The 24,901-nt window shown below is 40.7% G+C and overlaps 2 protein-coding genes across 3 annotated transcripts; both read left to right on the top strand.

Moving 5' to 3' along the window:
- The first annotated feature begins 3,922 nt into the window (after nt 1-3,922).
- LOC124864763 (BTB/POZ domain-containing protein 17-like) lies at nt 3,923-8,655 on the top strand. The gene is made up of 3 exons (XM_047359668.1): nt 3,923-4,205; nt 4,771-5,056; nt 6,208-8,655. Exons 1-3 carry the CDS (start codon nt 4,115-4,117, stop codon nt 7,280-7,282), a joined length of 1,452 nt encoding a protein of 483 aa, XP_047215624.1. The 5' UTR covers nt 3,923-4,114; the 3' UTR covers nt 7,283-8,655.
- Nucleotides 8,468-23,731, top strand: LOC124864761 (dual specificity mitogen-activated protein kinase kinase 6-like). 2 transcript variants are annotated; one of them, XM_047359667.1, is made up of 13 exons: nt 8,468-8,890; nt 17,331-17,400; nt 18,585-18,633; nt 18,722-18,835; nt 18,994-19,113; nt 19,198-19,314; nt 19,412-19,463; nt 19,554-19,681; nt 19,855-19,932; nt 21,310-21,449; nt 21,681-21,726; nt 21,820-21,852; nt 21,948-23,731. In XM_047359667.1, exons 1-12 carry the CDS (start codon nt 8,872-8,874, stop codon nt 21,838-21,840), a joined length of 954 nt encoding a protein of 317 aa, XP_047215623.1. In that variant the 5' UTR covers nt 8,468-8,871; the 3' UTR covers nt 21,841-21,852; nt 21,948-23,731. The 2 variants fall into 2 exon arrangements, with proteins under 2 accessions (XP_047215623.1, XP_047215622.1); XM_047359666.1 differs by lacking the exon at nt 21,820-21,852 and having other exon boundaries at nt 8,556-8,890.
- Nucleotides 23,732-24,901: the final 1,170 nt, after the last annotated feature.

Genomic DNA, 24,901 nt, shown 5'->3' with positions numbered 1-24,901 from the left:
AAAAAACTGTTCTTGTGGCGTGAGGTTTTGGTCCAGATGGACCGCAGCCTCCTGCCAGAGGGGAGAGTCTCAAAGAGTCTGTGACCGGGGTGGGAGGGATCAGCCAGAATCTTCCCTGCCCGCTTCAGGGTCCTGGAGGTGTACAGTTCCTGGAGCGACAGTAGACTGCAGCCAATCACCTTCTCAGCAGACCGAATGACACGCTGCAGCCTGCCCTTATCCTTGGCTGTAGCAGCGGTGTACCCGATGGTGATGGAGGAGGTGAGGATGGACTCAATGATGGCTGTGTAGAAGTGCACCATCATAGTCTTTGGCAGGTTGAATTTCTTCAGCTGCCGCAGGAAGAACATCCTCTGCTGGGCTTTCTTGATGAGGGAGCTGATGTTTGGCTCCCACTTGAGATCCTGGGAGATGATGGTTCCCAGGAAGCGGAAAGATTCCACAGTGTCAATTGTGGAGTCACAGAGGGTGATGGGGGCAGGTGGGTCTGGGTTCTGCCTGAAGTCCACAACAATCTCCACTGTCTTTAGAGCGTTGAGCTCAAGGTTGTTCTGGCTGCACCAGTCCAACAGATGGTCCACCTCCCATCTGTACGCGGACTCGTCACCATCAGAGATGAGTCCGATCAGGGTGGTGTCGTCCGCAAACTTCAGAAGCTTGACAGACTGGTGACTGGAGGTGCAGCTGTTGGTGTACAGGGAGAAGAGCAGAGGAGAGAGAACACAGCCTTGGGGGGAACCGGTGCTGATGGTCAGGGAGTCAGAGACGTGCTTCCCCAGCCTCACGCGCTGCTTCCTGTGAGACAGGAAGTCAGTGATCCACCTGCAGGTGGAGTCAGGCACACTCAGCTGGGAGAGCTTCTCCTGTAGCAGAGCTGGGACGATGGTGTTGAATGCAGAGCTGAAATCCACAAACAGGATCCTGGCGTAGGTTCCTGTGGAGTCCAGGTGCTGGAGGATGAAGTGAAGGGCTAGGTTGACTGCATCATCTACAGACCTGTTGGCTCTGTAGGCAAACTGCAGGGGGTCCAGGAGGGGGTCGGTGATGTCTTTTAGGTGTGAGAGCACAAGGCGCTCAAAGGACTTCATCACCACAGAGGTCAGGGCGACGGGTCTGAAGTCATTAAGCCCTGTGGTCCTTGGCTTCTTGGGAACAGGGACGATGGTGGAGGACTTGAAGCAGGCTGGCACATGACATGTCTCCAGTGAGGTGTTAAAAATGTCTGTGAAGACTGGAGACAGCTGATCAGCGCAGTGCTTCAGGATGGCTGGTGAGACAGAATCCGGTCCAGCAGCTTTCCGGGGGTTCTGTCTCCTGATGAGTTTGTTGACGTCCCTCTCCTGGATGGAAAGAGCCGTCCTCGGCGTGGGTAGGGGGCTGGTGGGGGGGAACTTCAGGGTGGGGGTTGGAGGTGCCAAGGCCCCTCTTGAGGTTGGGGAGGTGGGGGTGGTGGATTGTGGCTGCAGCTGTTGGGGGGTGTCGTGTGGGATGGTTGCAGGACTGTCCCTTTGTCTTTCAAAGCGGCAGTAGAACTCGTTCAGGTCGTTGGCGAGGCGTCGGTCGTTGATGGAGTGGGGGGCTTTCGGCTTGTAGTTGGTGATTTGCTTGAGCCCTTTCCAGACAGACGCAGAGTCGTTGGCTGAGAACTGGTTTTGGAGCTTCTCAGAGTACAGTGGTTTGGCCTCTTTCACTGCCTTGCCAAACTTGTACTTTGCCTCTCTGTATATGTGTTTGTCCCCACTCCTGAAGGCCTCTTCCTTATCCAGTCTTAACCTTCTGAGTTTAGCTGTGAACCAGGGTTTGTCGTTGTTGTAACTCACCCTGGTGCATGATGGTACACAGCTGTCCTCACAGAAGCTGATGTAGGAAGTCACAGCCTCTGTGTACTCGTCCAGACTGTTGGTAGTAGTCCTGAACACATCCCAGTCTGTGCAGCCTAAACACGCCTGGAGATTCTCCACAGCCTCACTGCTCCACTTCCTTGTCGTCCTCACAACAGGTTTGCAGAGCTTTAGTTTCTGCCTGTATGCAGGAATCAGGTGGACCATGATGTGGTCGGATTGGCCCAGTGCAGCACGTGGGACGGCGTGATAAGCGTCTCTGATGGTGGTGTAACAGTGATCCAGAATGTTGTCCTCTCTGGTTGGACATTTTATAAACTGTCTATATTTGGGGAGTTCGTGGGTGAGATTACCTTTGTTAAAGTCACCAGCGATGATAACTAAGGAGTCCGGGTTGGTCCGCTCCACACTCAGTATCTGGTCGGCGAGCATGCGCTGTGCGACCTGCACGTTAGCTTGCGGCGGGATGCAAACACCGACCAGGATGAACGAAGCGAACTCACGGGGGGAATAGAAAGGCTTACAGTTTATGATGAAGGATTCCAGGTCTGGAGAACAGTGCTGCTGAATCGCTGTAACGTCGTTGCACCAACCACTGTTGAGGTAAAAACAGATTCCTCCACCTTTCGCTTTGCCGGAGAGTTCCGTGTCTCTGTCCGCTCTGTAGAGCTGGAATCCTGCCAGCTGCAGCGCAGAGTCCGGTATTAATCCACACAGCCACGTCTCCGTGAAGCACAAAACTGCCGATGAATAAAAGTCCCTGTTTTTCCCCAACAGCAGTTGTAGTTCCTCAATTTTGTTGGGAAGTGAGCGCACGTTAGAGAGAAATATTCCAGGTAACTGTGTAGTCCACGCTGGCGAAGACGTACCAGCACCCCAGCCCGTTTCCCTCTCTTCCGGCGTTTCACCGCGTGAACAAAGGTGAACGCACCTTTGACCAGAATGTCCAAAAATTCCAGAGCAGTAGGCAGAAAAGTTGGAAATAACTCCTCTGGTGTAGTAGCCCTGATGTTCATGAGTTCTTCTCTGGTGAGAGAGCTCCGGGTACCATCACAGAAGACCGTTTTAAAGCAAAAAACAAAACAAAACAATGCGCACCAACACGCCGAGGCGACCATCTGCGGCGCCATCTTGTTGATTTTAGGGTAACTCTTTTATGTTTTATTAATTTAAAATATATGCAATACAAGGCTAACCTGTGCTTGTTTTTTGTTTAGAAAAGCACTATGCAGTTTACAACTTCCTTTTGCTTTTGAATTGTTTAGAAATAAAATGGTAAGATGTTATGTCACCCTAACATTACATATTACAGATGTAATGCTGCATGTTTTCTGGAATGTGCAGTTCCCTTGAAAAACCTAACTCACTTTGAATCATCGTCAGTTTATTGTTTACTATTGTGGGGGTAAATATTGTTCCAGATTGTTAAGTCTATACACAGCTACAATTTGTATTACACAGATTTATTTAATACACTGGCACTTTGCAAAAACATGCACCTTTTACATCTCTGCATTGCTTTCATTTTCTGTGAATAAACAAATGTCTTTCAACATCAGTTAACTTTTCAGGAGAAAAAAATCCTGTTTGGCACCTGCGTGATAGACAAAGCTTCCCTCAAATTAATGATCAGAGCATGGATAAAATTAATTATCCACACATTAGTAAGATTAATGAGCTGTCCAGGAAATGATGGCTGAAAGATTTGCTGAAAATAGATTGCGAAATTTCACTGACTGCCATTGGACACACATATTACAGACTCAATTAGTTTTGGCTGATGGTCTCAGTGGTCTCTATGAAAATTAACTGACTAATTAAGGCACTGAAGGTGCTTAACTTCAAATTTCTGCAGCCCAGAGATTTGCAGCATGTCAGTGTTATTAAAATAGGAAACTGTTTTAATATTGATTCATAATTGCATTAAACCCTGGTGCACTTATACAAACAAAAAAAAACATTAAGCTGAGTCCTTGGCTGGCCCAATGCCACTGATCAATGCCATGTTACCCACAAAAAGGAAGAGATTCCAAATCAAAGCTGTTGCTATAGCAACACCCCTGTCCAGGTCCACCAATCAATGGACACTGTGGGCTTGTGAGAGATGCAGGGGAAAGGCCAGCGTCCTACATAAAGAGTCCAGGATAGGGAGCTGGGTAACACACCAGGCATTATACCTTTCTGCACACATACGACCAGGAGGAGAGTGTCGCTGAGAAAGAGAGGAAAGGGGAAAGTACAAAGAAGGAGAGGCAGTGAATAATTTGGAAGAGATGAAGCGCTCATTTGAACACGAGATTCCTTGCTGGGTTTATGCGGGCACTCTGCTCTTCTTTTTCCACTTCCCAGTCAAAGTCAGCGAAGGTAAGATTACAAATGTGTTTAGTGGTTTGCTCTCACTTTAACAAAAACATTTTAGAAATATCTTGCATTGTAAAGAAAGGTGAATTGTTCTATTTCAGTCCCGCTTCCCTCATGCTGTTACTGGGTAGTGTGGCGCAGCTTTATGGACAATAATTTATGCAGCTTATTCTGTTCTCCTCTGTATGCCTGTAAAGAAAGAGCTACGGTCATTTGTCATATGGCATTAAAACATTAAAAGACATTCTCAACCAGCTCTGAAGGGAGTCAAATATCTCATTAATCCCCCAGTAGAAGACCATGTGGGATTCTCCAGCATGCACAGCTTTATGTTGTGTATACAACCAGCCATCTGCAAAAGGGGCTGCAAACTCAGAGTTCTTTTTTGCTGTGCACCTGGCATCTGATGTTTTCTGAGTCAGCCAATTAATTAGGAGTGTGAGGAAAAAAAAAGGATGTGCATCTTTCCGTGGCAGATACAATCAGTACAAGAAAAACCTCCTAAAGCAGTTCAAAAGTCTGGATGTGAACTTACTAACACCCCCCCTCTTCTTATTTCTTTGCAAAGCACCCCTGAAGCAGGAGGCAGCACTGGATAGTGGTGCAACAGTGTTGAATCACTCAATGTATTTGGTGCATCACATGGAGAACCTGCTGACCTTGGGAAACAGTAGTGATGTTAGCCTGCGGGTGCAAACCATTAACACAGATGAGGTGAAGGTGATCAAAGCCCACAGTCTGGTCCTCACCCTGCAAAGCGACGTGTTTGAGGAGCTGTTGCTCAGTCGCAACAACAGCACTCTGGTTTTGACGGAAACACCAGAGTGTGCTGCTGTCTTTGACAAGTTTGTCAGGTAAGGATCGCTGTAGTACTCGTTCCTATTGACAAGTGAGACCCACCAATCAGATTAGATTTTGTGGCCTGTTTTTATTTTAGCAGTAAACTGTAGAGGTGGTATAGTAAATAAAACAACGATTTCTTAAAAAATATTCCAAAGTTATAGGGCTGTTGCTCTGTGCTTTACTGAAAATCCTGTTATGGGACAGTTGTATCTATAAATAAAACCCAACTAAAACGAATTGCACAAATCATATTTACTCCTTTGCAAGATATATTATAGCCCACCAACTTTTTTGCACAAATAAAAATAGAAGGTGCACCTTATCAAAAAAAATTTTTTTTTTCTACAAGATCCTTTCAACATACAAAACAGCTGTGTCAAAATGAATATTTGAAAACAAAAGATACTGTTTGCTTGTTAGATTGATAGATCATTGCTGCATTGTACCTCTACAGGAACTGTAAGAAGACTTTTTGTGATCAGTCATTAATCATTTATATTAGGACACAGAAAGCACTGCAGTTAAACTGGATTTCATTATTATTTCACAACAAAGATGATTTTATAGTTCATGTTAAACTGGATTCAGCATTTTATATTATTGAAGAGGGTGATTAGCACAGTTATGTAAAGATCAACCTGTGTGTATTTTCTTCGCAGATCTGACAGTTAGATTTCCAAAATCCAGCATGTTGCAAAACAGATATAATTGGACTCTTTGAAAGGATTGAAACATTGTTTAGTTTCATGTTATCTGCTGTTCTACCAGTTGGAATGAACAGCGGATATGCCTCTGAAGAAAACTTTGTGTTTCCTCTGACTCCATTTTAAACTTTGAAACTGAACGATTCCAGTCTCCATCCACTTTGTTGTTCATCTGTAGTTATGAGTTTCAAAAACTGTTGAGTTGCTTGGAGATGAAGATTTATTTTCAGCACATATAAGAGAATGCAGCTTTTCACTCACTGTTTTAGCCAACCTGTCATATTTATTGGAGAGGCAGAAGGTTTTATTTTATTGAGTATTCTAAAATTAAACTTTGGTGTTTGCAGAGTGTGGGTTTTATTTTATGACTCAGCTGTGAGAGAAAAGATTTCCAAAAATACAGCGTGCCTCACGGAAATAATGTTTCTGTTCTGCTTTTAAAAATATGTATTTTTCAGATATTTGTACTGTGGTGACATCTCGTTGAGGCTTGATCAGGCCATATCCCTGCATAGGCTGGCAAGCAAGTACCATGTGTGGGGCTTGCAGCAAGGCCTGACCCAATACATGACTCAACATCTTTCCAGTGATTCGCCCACAGGCCACATGGTTAGCTGGTACAACTATGCACTACAAATTGGGGACACAACCCTGCGGGACAGCTGTCTGCAGTACTTGTCCTGGAATCTGTCCTCTGTTCTGCAGAGTGGAGAATGGGGCTCTATCAGTAAAGACCTGCTCCTATCCTTGCTCCAGCGATCCGACCTCATTCTGCAGAGTGAGCTGGAGCTCTATGAGGCTCTGGAGGCCTGGATTAACCAGAACCAGCCAGTCAGCACAACAGTGGAGACTGCACTGAGAGCAGTTCGGTATGGCATGATCCCCCCTCACCATCTTTTCCGTCTTCAGAGGCATTCACCCCACATGGTGAAGTATTATGAGACTATCCGGGATCTCCTTTATCTTGCTTTCCAATTTCACTCTGCCTCACCGATTCAACTGGCCAAGTTTTTTGATGTCAACTGCAGTATCTTCACCCCCCATAACTACCTGTCCTTGTCATGGGGTTCTCCTTGGATCATCAACAATCCCACCCGTGATGACCGTAGTTTCAGCTTTCAGACCCAGCTTGGGCCCAGCGGCCATGACTCCAGCAAGAAAGTGACTTGGAATGCCCTATTCTCTCCTCGCTGGCTCCCACTCATTGCCAGGTCTACCTACACTGAGCTGGGGGCCATGCAGCCCACTCGCACTGAGGGGGGTCGACCCCGCATCATCGTAACGCCGGCTACCTCTAGCCCCAACATTGCCGGAGTAAGTTTCCAGAAAACGGTCATTGTTATGGCAAAACAGCAAGGAAAAGTGATTGTCCGCCATGTGTACAATTTCCACCAGAGTACAGAGGAGGCTGGGGATTTCTTGGTGGATGCTGACCTACAGCGCCGTGCATCAGAGTACCTCATCGACAGCTCCCTCTATCTCCACATCGTGATCAAACCTCTCTACCATAGCTTGCTTGTTGCCAGGAAGTGAAAACAGGAATTTTCTGTGATCTCATAGTCTGTTATCTGCCCACACAATCACATGCACATTTTCCAAAGTACACTCATATCGCAGTTTGTGTATGTGTCAGATCCATAACATTCACATTTTAATTTTTGTTCATTCTTTTGTCTTCCAGTTTTATAGCAAAGGTTAAACATAAAGACTGACAGACAACTGTAATTATCATGGTAATGATAGTGGGCTTTTTCTGTATTTCACGTGTTATAAGAGCAACACTAAATATAAATTATTGTATTTCCTGAGGTATTTTATTGTGTAATAGTTTCCACTTGAATTTATGAATCTATGGTATGTCATTGTTAAAGGTATTTGAATAGATCATATTTGGGTTTGGCTTTGAAGAAAAACCACACTATTACATTTAGGAATTGTTCTTTTCTCTGCAGTCAAATATAAATTTGTAGTTCATTGCATATTTTGTACATTATTTTATGCACCACTTAAAATTCTAGATGTTTTTTCAGGTTTTTGTTGTGATTTAGTTGTCCTGACAGTTGCCCAGACATTTATTTCCTTTTAACATGTATTGCATGTTGATCTATCTCTGAAAGTAAGCTCAGGTAAGGTCAAATAAATGTTTGACGGATTGACATTATTTTTGTTTTTCTCTGTCGAAAAATTAACTAAACAAATCAAAAGTTTTGTTTGTTGATAGAAATGGTGGCAGGGCAGTTTTTGCACATGCTGCAGTGGGCAAGCCCTTCATTTTTTATTTACTTTTTGCTTGTTCACAATAGGTTATGTACAGGTTGGTTATGTGGTAATTTATTGGTGTAAATTCACATTAATATATACCTATTACATATCTGTGTATTATTGCTACAAAATATTTGATTGTGATTAAGAGAAAGCTGTTTTACATTTTTTTTTTTAAATGTAAAACAGAAAAACAGACAAAACAAATTGTGACTGAGTGTTATAAAAGTTCGATTTACCTTTCAGGAAAGGCATCCCAAGGTACAAGTGATTCTTGTACAAAACATAACTTCTCATCCTTAATTTAAAAATGTAATTATTTTCGGGGTAAAATGTTTTGTTAATGATAGGTTAATGGCTCCATGCAGCCTCGGCCTGGTTTTGTTAAAATGGAAAAAAAAATGTATTACTGGCTGAATTTGTAAAATTTTTAGGCTTAAAGTTCTATATTCTCTCCTCCAGCTTCAGTTAGAGGTTGGCTCTTTTACAGCACGGAAACTGCACCTCCCATGAGGCGTAGCACCTGACAGGAAAGACATCATCACGTCGCTGGAACCCTCAGCTGTCAGACTTTGGCCACCCCGGCGAAGGTTTTGTTAGCAAATTAACTCGAACTGCTCGTCTTTATTAAAAGTTTAAAGTTGTGCACGCTGTTACTAGTCGTTCTTTGAGCTGGTTATTTGCCCAGCAGGCTTGCAATAAGGCACATTGCCTACTTTTTTGTTTTTTTATCGCCACTAGATCTTTGCACCCGCGAAGCAGCTTTCCTGAGCGGGTACAAGAGTAGATGCAGGGAGGGAGGGAGAAAAAAAGGCAAAAGTCTTTGTGCTTCCCTTCCCCCTCATCAAAGCAAAGAAGAAATGTCTTTATCTAAAGCAGGTAGGTGTCTTTTTTTGTGTTAATTTGCAAGCGGCTGCGCATATTTTTCGCCACCGCTGTGCTGGAGCGGGAAGAACTTTAGCTAGCTTTATGTAATGTAACCTTGCCCGGTGGAAGCCTAGCTAGCCAACTCGTCTTTCCTGCTTTTTATCACAACACACAGTTTTCAGATATCCTGATATTGAATGCTACCTATTTGTCTCCTCCCTGGCGTGTAGATTTAAAGTTTTTGTTATTGGTTTTGACTAAAGTTGCTCTGTTAGCTAACCTCAGGTTCATAACAATACGTGTTTTTGCTGAGCTTTAAATGTTAAGCAACTGTAGCTGGAAATCACTGCGCTCTATCTATTACGTTTGATAGCACCACAGGTGTTGGTGTGCTTTTTTCTTTTGTTTTTTTGGCACTGTGTTCGGTGAATAAGTATTTTCAGCCCCGGGTTTACGAAAGAGCAACTTTTTTACACGCTGGGAATTGATTTTCATTTTTAAGATATTATTTTAACAGTGAGCTGGAATCAGAGGGGAGCGAGGAGCAAGCAAACAAACAAAAAAAGAAACCACTCCTTGGAAAAAGAATCAAGGTTCTTCCTCTGCGTCACACATAGCGTGATTGTAATGATGTCAATTTACATTTCAAGTTCAGCGCTCGTGCTGTTACACAATCATAGCAGCGTTACCATGGTGGGCTGCACGCGCTGAGCACCGCTCAGGGAGTCACAGCACCCCGGCCTACTGTGACAGGTTTAGACTTGCAGCACCAATACCAAACGCTGTTTCCCCATTTGTTGACAGTTGACTGGCTGCAAGCAAGTACTCTGGTTGCTACAAAGGTTCTGCTGCTGCTTTCATGAAGAATTTTTTGCGTTTTTGTTAAGAGTGTCATTTCAATTCGACTCTTGGAGAGAGTCTTGAGATCTTGTAGTGCTGAGGCATGTTTGGATATTGGGTTCTCCCCAACTGTCCTGATAGGGTGGTGTGGAAGATTATCTGCGCATGAGTCATCACTGTCTGTATAAGGACCTGCTCTAAGGCTGGTGCTTCCTGATGGTGACTCGCCTCACAGCTATTGACACTTTGATCCCATGCACAATCCAGAAATTCTTGTTCATATTACGTATGTATTCCGGGTATTTTCCACTGTTCCACTGAGAATTTAGCTAGCTCAGAAGAACGCATTCATTTTTCGTTACAACTCCATATTTTTACTGAGAGTTGCAAAAGTTCTAAGTCAGCACTTTTCTTTATTTCTTTTTCTAATGCATTACACCATCCCTTAAAGATCCTGTTATTCAGATCCCTTTTTTTGAGAAAATTATTATTTGCTGTCATGTGTTGTGCTGCTTGATGAATTTGATGACCACAGCTGGTTCTGATATCAAGGCACCATTGTATCTGGTGAATAGAGATATTTTATCTCATTTTCCTTTACAAACAAAGGCTGAAGAACATTTCAAAACGGATTGCAATAATTCTGCATGATTTTTTACTCGAGTTAAATTGACATTATATTGGTATACTTAAGTCTTGAAGGGATGTCTTATACTCTTTTGGCTAACTTATTTTAAATTCAGAAACATTAGCAAGGCCACCACACAGGTAATATCCACTCTTGGAAGTATATAGCAATATGAAAATGTTCCTTTATTATTGTTTGCAAATTGTAAAAGTTCTAAGTTAAACTTGAACATAAATGTTATTATTGGTAGTAGTACAGTAGTTTATTTCTTTTGTCAGTTTATCTGTCTCACCAACACACTTAATGTTTTGCATTGCATACTGTCAGTCTACAGCCTGAACACACAATGCATGTTGCATTCAGTCTGTTTTTATGCACAGAGGGGAGACTGTAAGTTGTTTTATTTGCATTCAAATAATGTTATTTGAAGTTTGAAGCGCTTTATACATAGTTAAGTCTCTTACTGGCGTTTGCCTGGTTGATGCTTGAAAACAGTGTTGTAAACTGCTGTTATTTTTTTGCGGCTCTTCCAAAAATAAACCGATGCGAGGCCTGTCTAATACATCTGATAAACTGGTAACGAGTTTAGCAGACAAACCAGACCATTCTGAGATGTCTAGCTAAATGTTTACTTACTTTGCATTAGCATGAGCTGCTGGGTTGCTTGTTGCTGCTCTATAAAAGGACTGTTTTTAATGATTTTAATGTCCAAAGTAGAGCTGCAGTAAACAGTTGCAGTACTATAATGTGAAATCTTCCCACTGTGCTATCACTACCTTCTGCTTGCATCTGCAGTGATGTGTTTAATAAACAACCACAGTGAGTCTTACGGACTAATTACACTAGTACTGCCACAGTATTCATTAGAACTAGCAACCATTTCTTCCCTTTTCATAGGTACATTTAAACAAATTGGGATATTGTAAAAAAGTTCAATATTTGTCACTCATTTCCGAAAGTGAAACTCATGTATAATATAGATTTATAACACATAAAGTGAAATATTTTAAGCCTTTATTACTTATTTTGATGATTATGGCTCACAGATAATAAAATCCCCCAAAAATTGTGTTTCAGAAAATTAGAATATTACTCAGTAAAATTTATATTTTTTAACAGAAATGTCAGGCTTCTGAAAAGTATGTTCATTTCTATTTACTCAGTACTTGGTTGGGGCTCCTTTTGCATGAATTACTGCATCAATGCAGCGTGGCATGGAAGCGATCAATCTGTGGCAATGCTGAGGTGTTGTAGAAACCGATGTTGCTTTGACAGCAGCCTTCAGGTCATCTGCATTGTTGGGTCTGGTGTCTCTCATCTTTCTCTTAATAATGCTTTGTAGATTTCTGGTAGATTCACAGGTTGACTGTGAACTTCAGAAAACATAGTGGACCAAGGCCAGCAGATGACATGGCACCCCAAATAATCACTGACTGTGGAAACTTCACACTGGACTTCAAGCAAAGTGGATTCTTCCTTCGCACTCTGCAACCTTGATTTCCAAATAAAATGCAATCTTTACTTTAATCTGCAAATAGGACTTTGGTCCACTGAGCAACAGTCCAGTTCTTTTCTTCTTAGCCTAGGTAAGACGCTTCTGATGTTGTCTCTGGTTCAGGCGTGACTTGGCGGGAGGAGTGCAACATTTATAGCCCATTTCTAGAATTCATCTGTGTCTGGTGGCTCTTGATGCACCGACTCCAGCCTCAGTCCACTCCTTGTGAAGCTCTCCCAAATTGTTGAATGGATTTTGCTTAACCATCCTCTAAAGGCTGCAATTATCCCTGTCAGTGACTGTCTTCTGGACATCTGTCCAGTCAGTAGTCTTCCCCATGATTGTGTAGCTGACGGAACCAGAATGAGAAACCATTTATAGGCCCAGGAAGCCTTTGCAGGTGTTTTGAGTTGATTAGCTGATTAGGTCTGACACCACGAGTTTCCAATATGTAACTTTTTCATGGATTTTCATTTATCTGTAATAAAATTACAAATATAAAGGCTTGAAATTTCACTCTGTCTAATGAATCAATATAACAAGTTCCACTGTATGAAATTAGTGACAAAAAATATTGAACTTTTTCCCAATAATTTTTGAGATGCACGTGTACACAAACTAATTTATGAAGCTGCAGGTAAAAGGAGGAAATCTGATCGAACCTGATGCATCTGATCAGGAGCATCGAACTATACCGCTACTACTGTTCCTTACAGACGATTAGTACATTCTAATTTCTAATTCTTCATGATCCACTATTGTCATATTGCCCAGGTTCAGACCACCGTTCAATCTACCGATCATGATACAGACTAAAGTTGTAAATTTAGTTATATCAGTTTTATGCTTTAAAATTGTTTTGGTACTCAGTTTAGAGCTGCCGAATATGTCGAACCAGAATCGTCATCGCAATATCTACCCAAAGCTGTGCTGAAAAGCTAAAGCTCATGGAGAGCTAATGTAAAGGTGATGAAAGGAAACTGTTAAAGTATTACTATTTATTTGGGCTGGATGGTGAAGTGGTCAGCATCATTCCCTTGCATAAAGAAGATCCAGGGTTTCAATCTCAGTCAGGGCCTTTTTGCATGGAGTTTACATGTTCTCCCCATGCATGCATGGGTTCTCTACGTATTATGCTTCCTCCTATATGCAATTTGGGTTATGTGGTCACATCAAGTTGCCCTTAGGTTTGAGTAGGTGTGTCTATGGTTGTTTGTTCTGTCTGTCTGTGTTGCCCTGTGATGGACTGGTGACCTGTTCAGCCGCCGCTGGAGTCAGGCATCAGTTATTAAATAATAAATATTAATGATCATCCCTGTCATTGTGGCTATAAATTTATTACTGCATCTACTTAGAGACCCATAATAATAATAATAAATTCTACTCTAAAAACAAAACATTTCCAATATTAGCAAAAGTATCTCACTATAACAGTTTCATTCAGTACTGCAACTGTGTTGCTGAACAGGATCCAATAATTGCATTCAGTCGTATTTCAAAACATAAATGCGTCATTGATTGATGCTTATCGAACTACATGTGGAAGAATATTTTGGACTGAAGATAATGCAGCATATTCTTATCACAGGGGTTTTTTCAACACAGTAACAATAAATGATGCAATAATTGTCCATCTGTCAATGACAATTTACCGAGGTTGTTGAAGCAGGCCTGCTGCCAGTAAGCAATCTAAAAGGATCACTTTGAGGCACCATATATACTTACCAGTCTTGTAAATAAAAATAAAACTGAGGATATGGGCTCAATGTTTTAATCTTGGTATTGGGATCGGATCTGAATCCAAAATTCCTGAATGCAGTATCTCTAACTGTTAGGCTCAGTTTTAGAGAGCAGAGTTTGTCCAGCAGAAAGCTGCAGTGAGCTTGTCCTCTGTTTACCCCAATAGGACTGCTTGTAAGCCAAGTGAAGTGACATCATTTTCCCCAAAGGGTTCTGACAGTTGTGTTTTGAGCGGATGTATCCATTCAAATACGCTCTTAGTCATGTCTCTATCCGCAGCCCTGGCTGACTGTTTGCTGGACACACCAGGTGCTGAGGTTGCTGCCTTTATAGGAGATACTATTTCAAGCCAATTAATACTTTACAGTAGGCATGCAGGTACTTAGACATAGTAAATTATAGTAAATGCATTTACTATAACTGCATTGATTAATTTGATGGCAAAAATGTAGTTCCAAACAGTAAAGCATTGTTAAATACCTTGCTGTGTCTGCGTACTGTCCTAATTTAATTGCTTGTGCAAAACCTTGCTTGTTGTTCAGGTCAACTGGAGTCTTTGAATGCTCTTACATTATCCCACACAGAGGAAATGTAAAATCTATTTTTGTGTTCGCGTGTGTGAGTAAATAACATTCAATCTCTTCTTACCACATGAACCATTCCATAGTCTGTCTGCACACCGTGTGCTTATGTTAGGCTTGCAACACAAAACAGATGTGTCTAGGTTTCATTGGTGGTCTGTGATATCTAGAATCTTTGAAGAAAAAAAGCACTTCCCTTCCAGCTCATTGTAACATGGAGGGGTTTACCCAGTTATACTTCCTCCAAAGCAGTGGTGTGTTACTATGTCAATGGGAAATGCAGTCCTACAATAATGATGACCACTACAGTCAAGCATTGCATTGATTTTAGAAGGCACTTTCTAAATGTAAGGCTGTATGCCTGCGCATTAAGGAAAATGCACACTCCGATCAGGTATGTTTGCTACAGCCGGCTCTAAGTTACTGTTTTTTTGGGGGGTTTTTTTAAGGTGAGTTTAGCAATTTGTTTAACTATTCAGATTCCTCTCCTGGCCTTGTAACAAGCACACTAAATGGATCATTAGTGTCAAGGAAAGTTGAGGCATTCTTCCTGAGGAGCTGCCTGCAGGCTGAGCAGCTGTGTCATCCTGGCAGCGATTTGCAATGGCTTTTGGGAAGTCCCAGAGGCTTCTGGTAAACGGTGTTTATGAATGAATTGCTGTAGCTCATTCAGCACAGAAATGTCCTGAAGCTGCTCACATTAACTTACAGTGCTTAAGTCACAATAAAAAGTTTTTTATTGTAAAAAATGTAAAAAGAGGAAAATGAAATGTGGGGTGTTTAAAGGCAGATAAAGCAGAATGACTTTTCTGCATTATTACTATTACTTTTCTCTAGGTGAGTCAGTTCCAGGGAACATTTCATTCAAAATAATGTCTAATGCTAAGTGTGACTTTAGAGAATATAAAAACCTTCTGTTTGTATAAGCCTGTGTGAATTAGTTATTGTAGTTGAGATCTAGGCATGCCCTAGCATTAGGTTCTCAAAGTATAACCTTGATTAAAAATAAATTTTATTTTCTAAAAGTAAAATGAATAAAATATTATAACATATTCATAGCAATGTTTATCAAAACAAAAACACCTGCTAGATTTAGATTTGGTTTTTGATTACATTTTCCTGTTCTGCTATTTATAAAGTAAGATCCAATCTAACTTTATTTATAAAGCACTTTTGCACCACAGCAGACCAAAGTGCTGTACAGAAACTAGATTCAACACAGCTCATAATACAAACAAAAAACACAACTAATTCAAACAAAACACAACACCTTACACAGTGTCAAAAGCCAAAGAAAACAAGTAGGTTTTAAGACGTGTTTTAAAACCAGACAGTGAAGAGGACTGTCTGAGTTGGAGGAGGAGCTCGTTCCAAAGTTTAGGAGCTGCTGCAGCAAAAGATCGATCTCGATGAACCTAATCATCTGAATCAACGAGTTAACTCTAAACACCTGCAAAAGATTCCTGAGGCCTTTAAAACTCCCAGCCTGGTTCATCACTCAAAACCCCAGTCATGGGTAAGACTGCCGACCTGACTGCTGTCCAGAAGGCCACTATTGACACCCTCAAGCAAGAGGGTAAGACACAGAAAGAAATTTCTGAACGAATAGGCTGTTCCCAGAGTGCTGTATCAAGGCACCTCAGTGGGAAGTCTGTGGGAAGGAAAAGTGTGGCAGAAAACGCTGCACAACGAGAAGAGGTGACCGGACCCTGAGGAAGATTGTGGAGAAGGGCCGATTCCAGACCTTGGGGGACCTGCAGAAGCAGTGGACTGAGTCTGGAGTAGAAACATCCAGAGCCACCGTGCACAGGCGTGTGCAGGAAATGGGCTACAGGTGCCACATTCCCCAGGTCAAGCCACTTTTGAACCAGAAACAGCGGCAGAAGCGCCTGACCTGGGCTACAGAGAAGCAGCACTGGACTGTTGCTCAGTGGTCCAAAGTACTTTTTTCGGATGAAAGCAAATTCTGCATGTCATTCGGAAATCAAGTACCTGGTGAAAACCCACGCATGCACAGGGAGAACATGCAAACTCCATGCAGAACGACCCCCGGCCAGGAATCGAACCCAGGACCTTCTTGCTGCAAGGCAACAGTGCTACCAACTGCGCCACTGTGCAGCCCCTGTATTAAAAACACTTTTCTTTTATTGGTCGTATGAAATATGCTAATTTTGTGAGATAGGAATTTTGGGTTTTCATGAGCTGTATGCCAAAATCATCTGTATTAAGACAATAAAAGACCTGAAATGTTTCAGTTAGTGTGCAATGAATCTAAAATATATGAATGTTAAATTTTCATCATGACATTATGGAAAATAATGAACTTTATCACAATATGCTAATATTTTGAGAAGAACCTGTAGAGGGAAAACAGAAGCGGGCCTAAAATTGAGCCGTGAGGGACTCCACAAAAAAGAGGAGAAGAGGAGGACACTGACCCCTCAAGACTAACACAGAATGTTCGGTTGGTCAGATAGATAAAGATAAATATAACTAGCTGGTATTGGATTATTAAATCTGCTCAGGTAGCTTTCCTGTAGACGGTTGCTTAGATATGCTGCTCATAGCCTAACAACTCTAATAATAAAATAGTTTTACCTTTTATAAAAGTAATGGGTTGCCTTCCCTTAGTGTCTGTATTTTCCACCACTGGTAATATTTCCAGACAGCTAATTTGTCTCTTCATAGTAAGGGAAAAGTGTATCAGCCAGCTGACTGACACGGTGTGGGCAGTGCCACTTTTCAATACGATCCATCCAGCTGGAGAAAATCTCCAGTCTCTCCTTTACTTTCTCCAACTTCTCCTCTTAATGACTGTACATTGCAGAAATGGTATGACAGACATTGTCTGCATTTAAGCTGTAATGTTTGAAAATCTCAGTGTCTCTTGATACCTGTAAATGGCCCCTTCCTATTTGAGACTTATAACTAGAATATTACAAAGATTTAGATGTGGGGCAAATTTTTGTGGAGAAAAAAATCAAATAGGAGTGACATTGTTTTCAAGAAGTGTTAAACCAGACGTTTGAGGAGCTGTATTTTGTTAATTAACCAGGTTTTATAATTAACCTGCTTATGGGAATGTAAAGTTTGGCTTAGTTGATTAATATTAATTTGTCTTAATGCTGGGATTGTAACATTGCTATTACATTTTTTGTGTCTTTTAAGGTAGGAAGAAGAACCTGGGGCCAAAGCTGCCCAAAGATGCGTTTTCACCTCTGCCACCACAGGCTGCAGCGTAAGGCCCTTTTCTTTATGCCAGCAATACCACCAGAACCATTAAAAGGAGTTTACAGATTAGCCTACAGTAATATTATAAGGATACTGTACTATAGCAATTATAGAAGAACTGATTATTCATTTATAATGTTTTTTTTTAACAGATAAAATTCACAAAGGTCTTGAGATATTAAATTAGTAGCTTTTTCTTTTTAATTAAAAAGATTGCTTTCTCAGCAACATGAGAGTCAGGTGTACAAAAAGCCTGCGTGTGTTGGAGCTGGCAAGTTTGTGGCTCACCTAAAGTTTGATAATCCCTAATAATAAAAATAAATCTTCTTTAGTTTTTTAAATAACTGGCCTAAAACCTATAATTTTAGCACGCTGTGTTAAACAGAATGTGATTTGGGGGCCATTTCCAGTTAAGTCCTGTTACTGCAAACATCTATTTTTTTAAACAGAATAGGCTTTGCTTCACCATCACTTTGAAATAAATCAAGAGGCAGAAACTCAGACTTCGAAGACAGCTTGAAAACAGTATTTGTAGATAACAAATAGTATATTATTCAGTTTTTTTTTTTTAATCTTGAATTATAGAGTATAAATATAGTTACAAAAAATATGTTTACCAATTGGAGCAAATCGGTGAAATCTTCAGGTCTGTATGTGTGAGAATTCAAACACTCTATGAGGCCCCCTGGAGGCCCGTAGCTGCAGCTTAGCTCATTTGGCCTCCAAAATATTATTACCTGCATAATTCATATCCTTTAAACTTTTGTGACATTTTGTCATGTTCCAACCAGAAACTATAGTTTATTATTTAGTAAAGGGGTTGTGTTTAATCACAGCATTTATTCATATATTCTATGAAGTCATCAGAGGTTTGTTAGATCACCTTAATGAACCAACAGCATCATAAACACCAAGTAACACACCAGACAGGTCAAGGATAAAGTTGTAAAGTATTTTAAAGCAGGGTTTGATTAAATGTCTTTCAGCTCCACTCAATCCATCATCTGAAAAGGGAAAAGGTTACTGCAAATTTACCAAGACGCGTCCAATAAAACTGACAGGGACAGAGTTTCATTTTCTAGCGAGACCGGGACCCTGAACATTTAGCTGGAGCTACGGTGTAGTCGTGTGGTTGAACCTCCCCCACATTGTTACTGTCTTTTATATAACTTAGCTGTTTTCTGTCCGCAGGCCCCCTCGAGACCTTGACTCTAAAGCTTGTGTTACGATCGGAGATCGGGTATGCTGTATTTTCCTACTGCACACTCTTTGTTTTTTCTGTGCTGAAAATGTGGCCCTTGTAACATTTTGCTGACTCCTCCCTTCAGAACTTTGTGGTGGAAGCTGATGACTTGGAGCAGATTGAAGAGCTGGGGAGGGGCGCCTATGGAGTGGTGGACAAGATGAAACATGTACCCAGTGGCGTGATCATGGCTGTCAAGGTAGACTAAGAAACTGCTAGTTTTGTTTTCTGTTCCTTTTTTTTTTTTTTTTTTAAAGCGCCATAAATCTGGTTTCAGATTGTAAACACTTGGTGGTGCTAATGTGAAACAATACATTTTGAAATCTAATAGTAATTCTGTGCTGCTTGTGTCCTCAGAGGATTCGTGCCACTGTTAATACTCTAGAGCAGAAGAGGCTTCTGATGGACCTGGACATTTCCATGAGAACAGTGGACTGCTTCTATACTGTGACTTTCTACGGTGCCCTTTTTAGAGAGGTAACACCTGTTTACAAATATTGTGAAATTTCAGTGATTTAAATTTTTTTTTTCTGTAAATTGATTACCTTTATTATTTTTCAGGGAGATGTTTGGATCTGCATGGAACTGATGGACACGTCTTTGGACAAGTTCTATAAAAAGGTTATTCAGAAAGGCCAAACAATTCCTGAGGACATCTTGGGCAAGATCACAATAGCAGTACGTCCTTTATTTCACACTCCCTCCCCAGCTGAATAAATATGCTTCACGGTTTCCATACATCTCAGCATTTCCTTTCCTACTAATAACTCCACAGATTGTCAAGGCATTGGAGCATCTGCACCATAACCTCTCAGTGATACACAGAGGTAAGGAAAATGAAAATCTAATTATCAGTGATGCCAGTTTACTGCTCCAAGGACTCTATGCTTGTTAATTCTCTTGCATTTTGTCTCCAGATGTGAAGCCCTCCAATGTCCTGATCAATGCTCAGGGCCAGGTGAAAATGTGCGACTTTGGCATCAGCGGCCACCTGGTGGATTCTGTGGCCAAAACAATGGACGCAGGCTGCAAGCCTTACATGGCGGTAAGGGGTGAGGGCTGGGGAGGAAGAGGAATGAATTTGACATCTGCTCTAGGTCCAGTTTAGCAATGCTTTTTAAATGCTGAATTGTTCAAATTTATAACCAGCACTGGAATAGAAAAAATTAATTTTTTCTGTAGATGTAGACCTGATGTTGCAAAACATGTACCTTTCAGCCTGAGAGGATCAACCCTGACCTCAACCAGCAGGGCTACAGTGTCAAATCAGACATCTGGAGTCTTGGCATCACTATGGTGAGTTTTCCAGCTGTGAATGTACGCTGTAGGCCTGCCTTTCACAGCAGTTACAGCTGCCAGTCTTTTCGGGCGTGTCTACACCAGCTTTTCACATCTAGACGTTGAATTCTATCCTCATTTGTTTTAGCTAGTTCAAGCTCAGTCAGATTGGATGGAACATCAAATGTAAAAGTGTGGCGACAGATTCTCAATTAGATTTAGGTCTGGACTTTGACTGGGTCATCCTAACACATGGATATGCTTTAATCTAACCCTTTGGCTGTGTCTTTGGGGTTGTTCATAGTCTCAGGTCTTTAGCAGCCTGCAACAGGTTTTCTTCGAGGATTGCGCTGTTTTTTTTAACTCCTTCCATCTGTACATAAACTTGGACCAGCTTCCCGGTTCTTTGCTAAAGAAAAGTATCCATGCAGCATGATGCTGCCACCACCATGGGTCACCATAGTGATGATGTTTTTAGGGTGTGTGATATGCAGTGTTCAGCTATGTGTGGCAATGTTTTTCTTCTACACATAACGTTTTCAATGTTGGCCAAAAGACTTAAGTTTTGACTCATCTGAGTTTTTTTGTTTTTGTTTTTTTTGTCTTTGCAAAGTTTCCTACATGACTTGTGGCAAAATGTAAATGGGCCCTCTTCTAGATCTCTGTAGCTCCTTCAGAGTTACTATGGGCCTCTTGGCAGCTTCTGAGTTTTGTGCTTTCCATACCCAGCCTGTTAGGTTGACAGCCATGTCTTCATGATGCTGTTTGTTCTCTAATGTCCTCTAACAACACCTTTACGAAACATCTGGATGTAAATTGAAATTAAATTACACATAGCTGGACTCTATTTAGGTGACTTCTGAAGGCTGGTTGCACTGGATTTTATGTAGAGGTATCAAAGTAAATGGGGCTGAATACAAATGTACTCCACACTTCTCAGATCCTTATTTGTTAAAACTCTGTCCTTTCACTTTCTTTCACAAATGCATGCTACTTTGTGCTGTCTTATGTAATAAAATCCCAATAAAATACATTGAGGTTTAAGTTTGAAATGTGACAAAATTAAAAAAAAGTTCAGAATATGAACAGTTTAGCAAGGCACTAAATTATTGCATGATGTTCTTTTATATTTAAAGCTTTGCTAACACTTGAATAATGCTAAGTCATGTTGACCTTTGGATATTTTCTGTGTGACATGTATTTCAGGTTATTTGCAGCTTCTAATGTCCTTAATACAGTATATAACATGGGGTACAGTTTGATATTATTTCAGCGTATTCATTTTGCACTGACATCTTTGATGGTTCGCCTTAAAACAAACATTAAATATTACTTATGAGCAGGACCTTGAACAGTTCTTGTTAAAGCAGATTTCTTTTCTTCTCCACTTCCCAGATCGAGCTGGCCATTTTGAAATTTCCCTATGACTCGTGGGGAACCCCGTTCCAGCAGCTCAAGCAGGTGGTGGATGAGCCGTCTCCACAGCTGCCTGCAGATCGCTTCTCCCCTGAGTTTGTAGACTTCATCTCACAGTGGTGAGCGTCACGTTAGCAGTCGTCCCCTCACTCATTTCTGCTTTGTAGTTTAAAAGAGAATGTAAATGCTCTGATGCCCAGCAGGGGTCAGTGTTTGCTCTGTGTTAAGTTGAAGGATTTACAGTTTCAGCATTATAAGTGTTTATTTCTGGCTTGTTTTGTATTAAATCATAAAAAAATTAATGTATATATTTTTATTATTTTGACACAATTTGTTCCTTTTTCTTACAGCTTAAGAAAGAAGCCAGATGAAAGACCAGCCTACAAAGAATTGTTGGTTAGTATTTTTTGTTTTCGCTAACATTGCTTTCTATATATACAGCATATTTACTATCTGGTCTTCATTATCTCCCTTGTTTTTGCCCACAAGAGGTCAGACTTATGCCATTAACCTACCAAGACTGTGGGTATTTGATGGTGTCAATAAAATTTAAATGTAGGTCTTCCTTTGGTGTTGAAGGACTGTCTTCTCAAGCCTTTATTCTTCTTTTCCTGCAGAAACACCCATTTTTCACCCTCCATGACTCAAAAGAGACAGATGTGGCCAACTTCGTCAAGGTCATCCTGGATGATTGATGAGCTTATCCCAGGCTCCACCTAGTCAGTGTGGGCGGGACCTGTCATCAGAAGAACCAATGGTCCCACTCCCTCTATGTTTCTTTTTAAATAAGCAGAAAAAAAACTCACTGGAATGATGGACTCGCATTCATCCACACGATGGGAGAGTAACTCAAAGACTGACAGCAGCTCTGGACAAGGAGATTGGTGGTAACGTGAAGTTTTACAGTCATCTGGAAAGGTTCCATTCACTCCTCTAAGCTTCCTGTGCGAGCATCTCCACCACCTGACAAAATATGAACTAAATCAAATTAGCTCTTTTAATCAACACCCCCTCATCCCATCTTTCTTTTCAGAATGACAGAGCCAGCCCAATATATGTTTATGAAATGTTGATGAATTCCATATGCAAAAAAACAACTGTTAACTTGTTTGTTGCTGTGTTCTGAGAGCTATATTTACATATTTGTTTGTTTTTATTCTTCCTCATAATACAGAATTTTTTTAGACTGTTTATGATTGACAAGTGTGAATTTTACGAGACTCGAGCCTTCCTTGTCTACCTGCTTCTGTAGCCTGTGGGGGGCTCGGGCTGAGAGAAAACTGAATAAAAATGTCAGAGGGTCACCTTCCAGGTAGGAGGAGTCATTCCTGGAGCACTCGGTGGTGTGAATGTAAAGCATCCCATATCGACTTCGATCAGAGGCAGTGACCGCTCTGTATTCTTCGTCTTTCTCGGGTATCAAAGAGTCAGCTCCAGTGTTGTGATTGTTACTACCTGGAAGTATTCAGGGTTTGCATAATCAGGCTTAAAGCTTTATCTCTTGCCACTTTGCAAGTTGCTCTCATGAAAAACTACATTAATTGTTATTTGGTTTTTTTTGAGTTTTTCTTCCGGTTTGGATTTTATTTAATCAATATTTCAATGTTTTCTCTGCCTGTGCCCATCTTTTGAAATCTACAGTCAGTGTAGTCTTTTTGTAAGCGGCACTTGTGTTTTTTTGTGTTTGAGAGCATATTATGCATTACAGAGAGGATGTGTTAGGGAAATAATTTATATGCTGAAGATGTAAATATTATTTCCTATTTTTTATTGTAACATGACACTGTCCAAACCTGTCACAGTGTAGCTGAACGGTAGTTGTTTGTGTTGGTTACTTTGAATGCAATGTGATGGATAAACACAGACCGTAGGCTTATGGCCAGCTGAATATCATACATTTTATAGGACTGATGTGCTGTCAAACTCCACTGCTCAGGTTTTCTGTGCTCTCCCATTCAGTATGCAGAGATGACCTTGTTTAGCAGGCATTAGTCAGACGATACATACTATGCAGAGGCAGTTTTCTTAATGTTCAGAAACCAATAATTAAAGTACAATGGATGTCTGTGCATCGTCTCCCTGGTTTGCTACTTTTTTGAAAATTGAAAACCAGAGAGGTGTTTTTGTGATTTTTTAATTATTTTCTTTAAGGGAAATCTAGCAACACCTCAAAAGCTGCTGTTCTTTAACTTTCTCCCCATCAGTTGGCCTTTAGATGGCCAGTCCCTTTAAGTATAAAATTATTTTTTTATTTTTGTTTTTTACACTGATCACAGTAAGAATGGAACACTTGCTCTACCTCTTACTCTTTCACTCTGTTTGCCACCTTTTCACTGGGTGGCACTGAAAAACTTGAACTATGGAAAGACAAAAAAAAATAAAGGCTTTATTGTTCAGTAAAGCTGGCAGTAATCATTTCTGCTTCTCTCACAGGAATTTCAGGTAAACCCTTATAGTTTGCCTTGTTATCTTTTTACAACAGGTAAAAGGGACATTTATAATGTGTTATGTTTGCCGATTCAAAAATGAACATTACACTTTCAAGTTGCAAGGGTTCCGTAGAATTCATTTTAGGTTTTTAATAATCTAAATTTGACTCAAAGCTCCCCTGTTACCCAGTTGATAAACGAAAGTTCACAGGGTTTCTATCAGTTTGTTTTGGGGTTTTTTTTGCTCAACTGTAAGCATGAACTCATTGTATTCATCACACCTGATACTGTAACTAACATGCAAAGTAATAAAAGTGTACATTATGCAAGGAAAGGATAATTTACTGTTGGCCAAGCAAGCAAATACAAGCCTAGTGTAACTAAAACCATAATATTTCACAGATTCAAAGCCGTTATTTGATATTTTATTGAACTCTACACATTTGTTGGCATCTCAGGAAATAAATGCATTTTTTGGAGACTTTGTGGCTCCAAGATGTTTGTCGCAGTTTCAGCTGTTTTAAACATGTCAATTAATGCTCTGTGTAGATAAGGGCAAGTTTAGATGATTAGCTATTTTCTGATTTCTAAGATAAAAACACATCTGCTGTACTTGAATTCACCTGTTTTTATTAAAACATCCTAAATACCTAAGCAATAAATTTAAAAATGCTTCAGCTCTATTTACTAGGGGTGCAAATTACTTTTAAATTGGGGACCCCCCCCCCCCCCCCAGTTTAGTAACTAACCTGAAGGTGAGATTTTTCAAAATTTTGTAGTGCAAAATTATGCTTTTCCATTAAGATACATTTATTCTAAGGTTTAGATCTTTACTAAGGGTGTACATGATTGTGGAGGACACTACAGAAGCATACAAAGCAAAAAAAATAGATATCTTTTTTCATAATTACGAGCTCCGGATCTCGTAATTACGACATTGCAGGATTTTAAACATTCTGCTATTAGTGCAGCATAATCTAGTCACGGTGTGAAGAGTCTAAGTACTGTAGTTATTGAGCTGGATCAGATCTACTGTGGTTCAGATTCAAAAAGAGCACCAACATGACACTTTTTTTTTAAACTTTCACAAATCAAATAAAGCTTTAACAAATCCCAAATGTGTTTATGATATTATGCCAGTG

The sequence above is a fragment of the Girardinichthys multiradiatus genome, chromosome Y, assembly GCF_021462225.1.
Source record: "Girardinichthys multiradiatus isolate DD_20200921_A chromosome Y, DD_fGirMul_XY1, whole genome shotgun sequence".
NCBI lineage: Eukaryota > Metazoa > Chordata > Actinopteri > Cyprinodontiformes > Goodeidae > Girardinichthys > Girardinichthys multiradiatus.
This window is presented reverse-complemented; position numbering and strand designations above follow the sequence as displayed.

What these genes read in the sequence shown, in the direction of transcription:
- LOC124864763 (XM_047359668.1), top strand. Translation starts at nt 4,115, where the DNA reads ATGAAGCGCTCATTTGAACACGAGATTCCTTGCTGGGTTTATGCGGGC. An exon ending in CCCAGTCAAAGTCAGCGAAG is followed by an intron (nt 4,206 to 4,770) that starts GTAAGATTACAA and finishes TTCTTTGCAAAG; the next exon opens with CACCCCTGAAGCAGGAGGCA. An exon ending in GTCTTTGACAAGTTTGTCAG is followed by an intron (nt 5,057 to 6,207) that starts GTAAGGATCGCT and finishes TGTATTTTTCAG; the next exon opens with ATATTTGTACTGTGGTGACA.
- LOC124864761 (XM_047359666.1), top strand. An exon ending in GCGTGATCATGGCTGTCAAG is followed by an intron (nt 18,836 to 18,993) that starts GTAGACTAAGAA and finishes TTGTGTCCTCAG; the next exon opens with AGGATTCGTGCCACTGTTAA. An exon ending in GGAGTCTTGGCATCACTATG is followed by an intron (nt 19,933 to 21,309) that starts GTGAGTTTTCCA and finishes TCCACTTCCCAG; the next exon opens with ATCGAGCTGGCCATTTTGAA.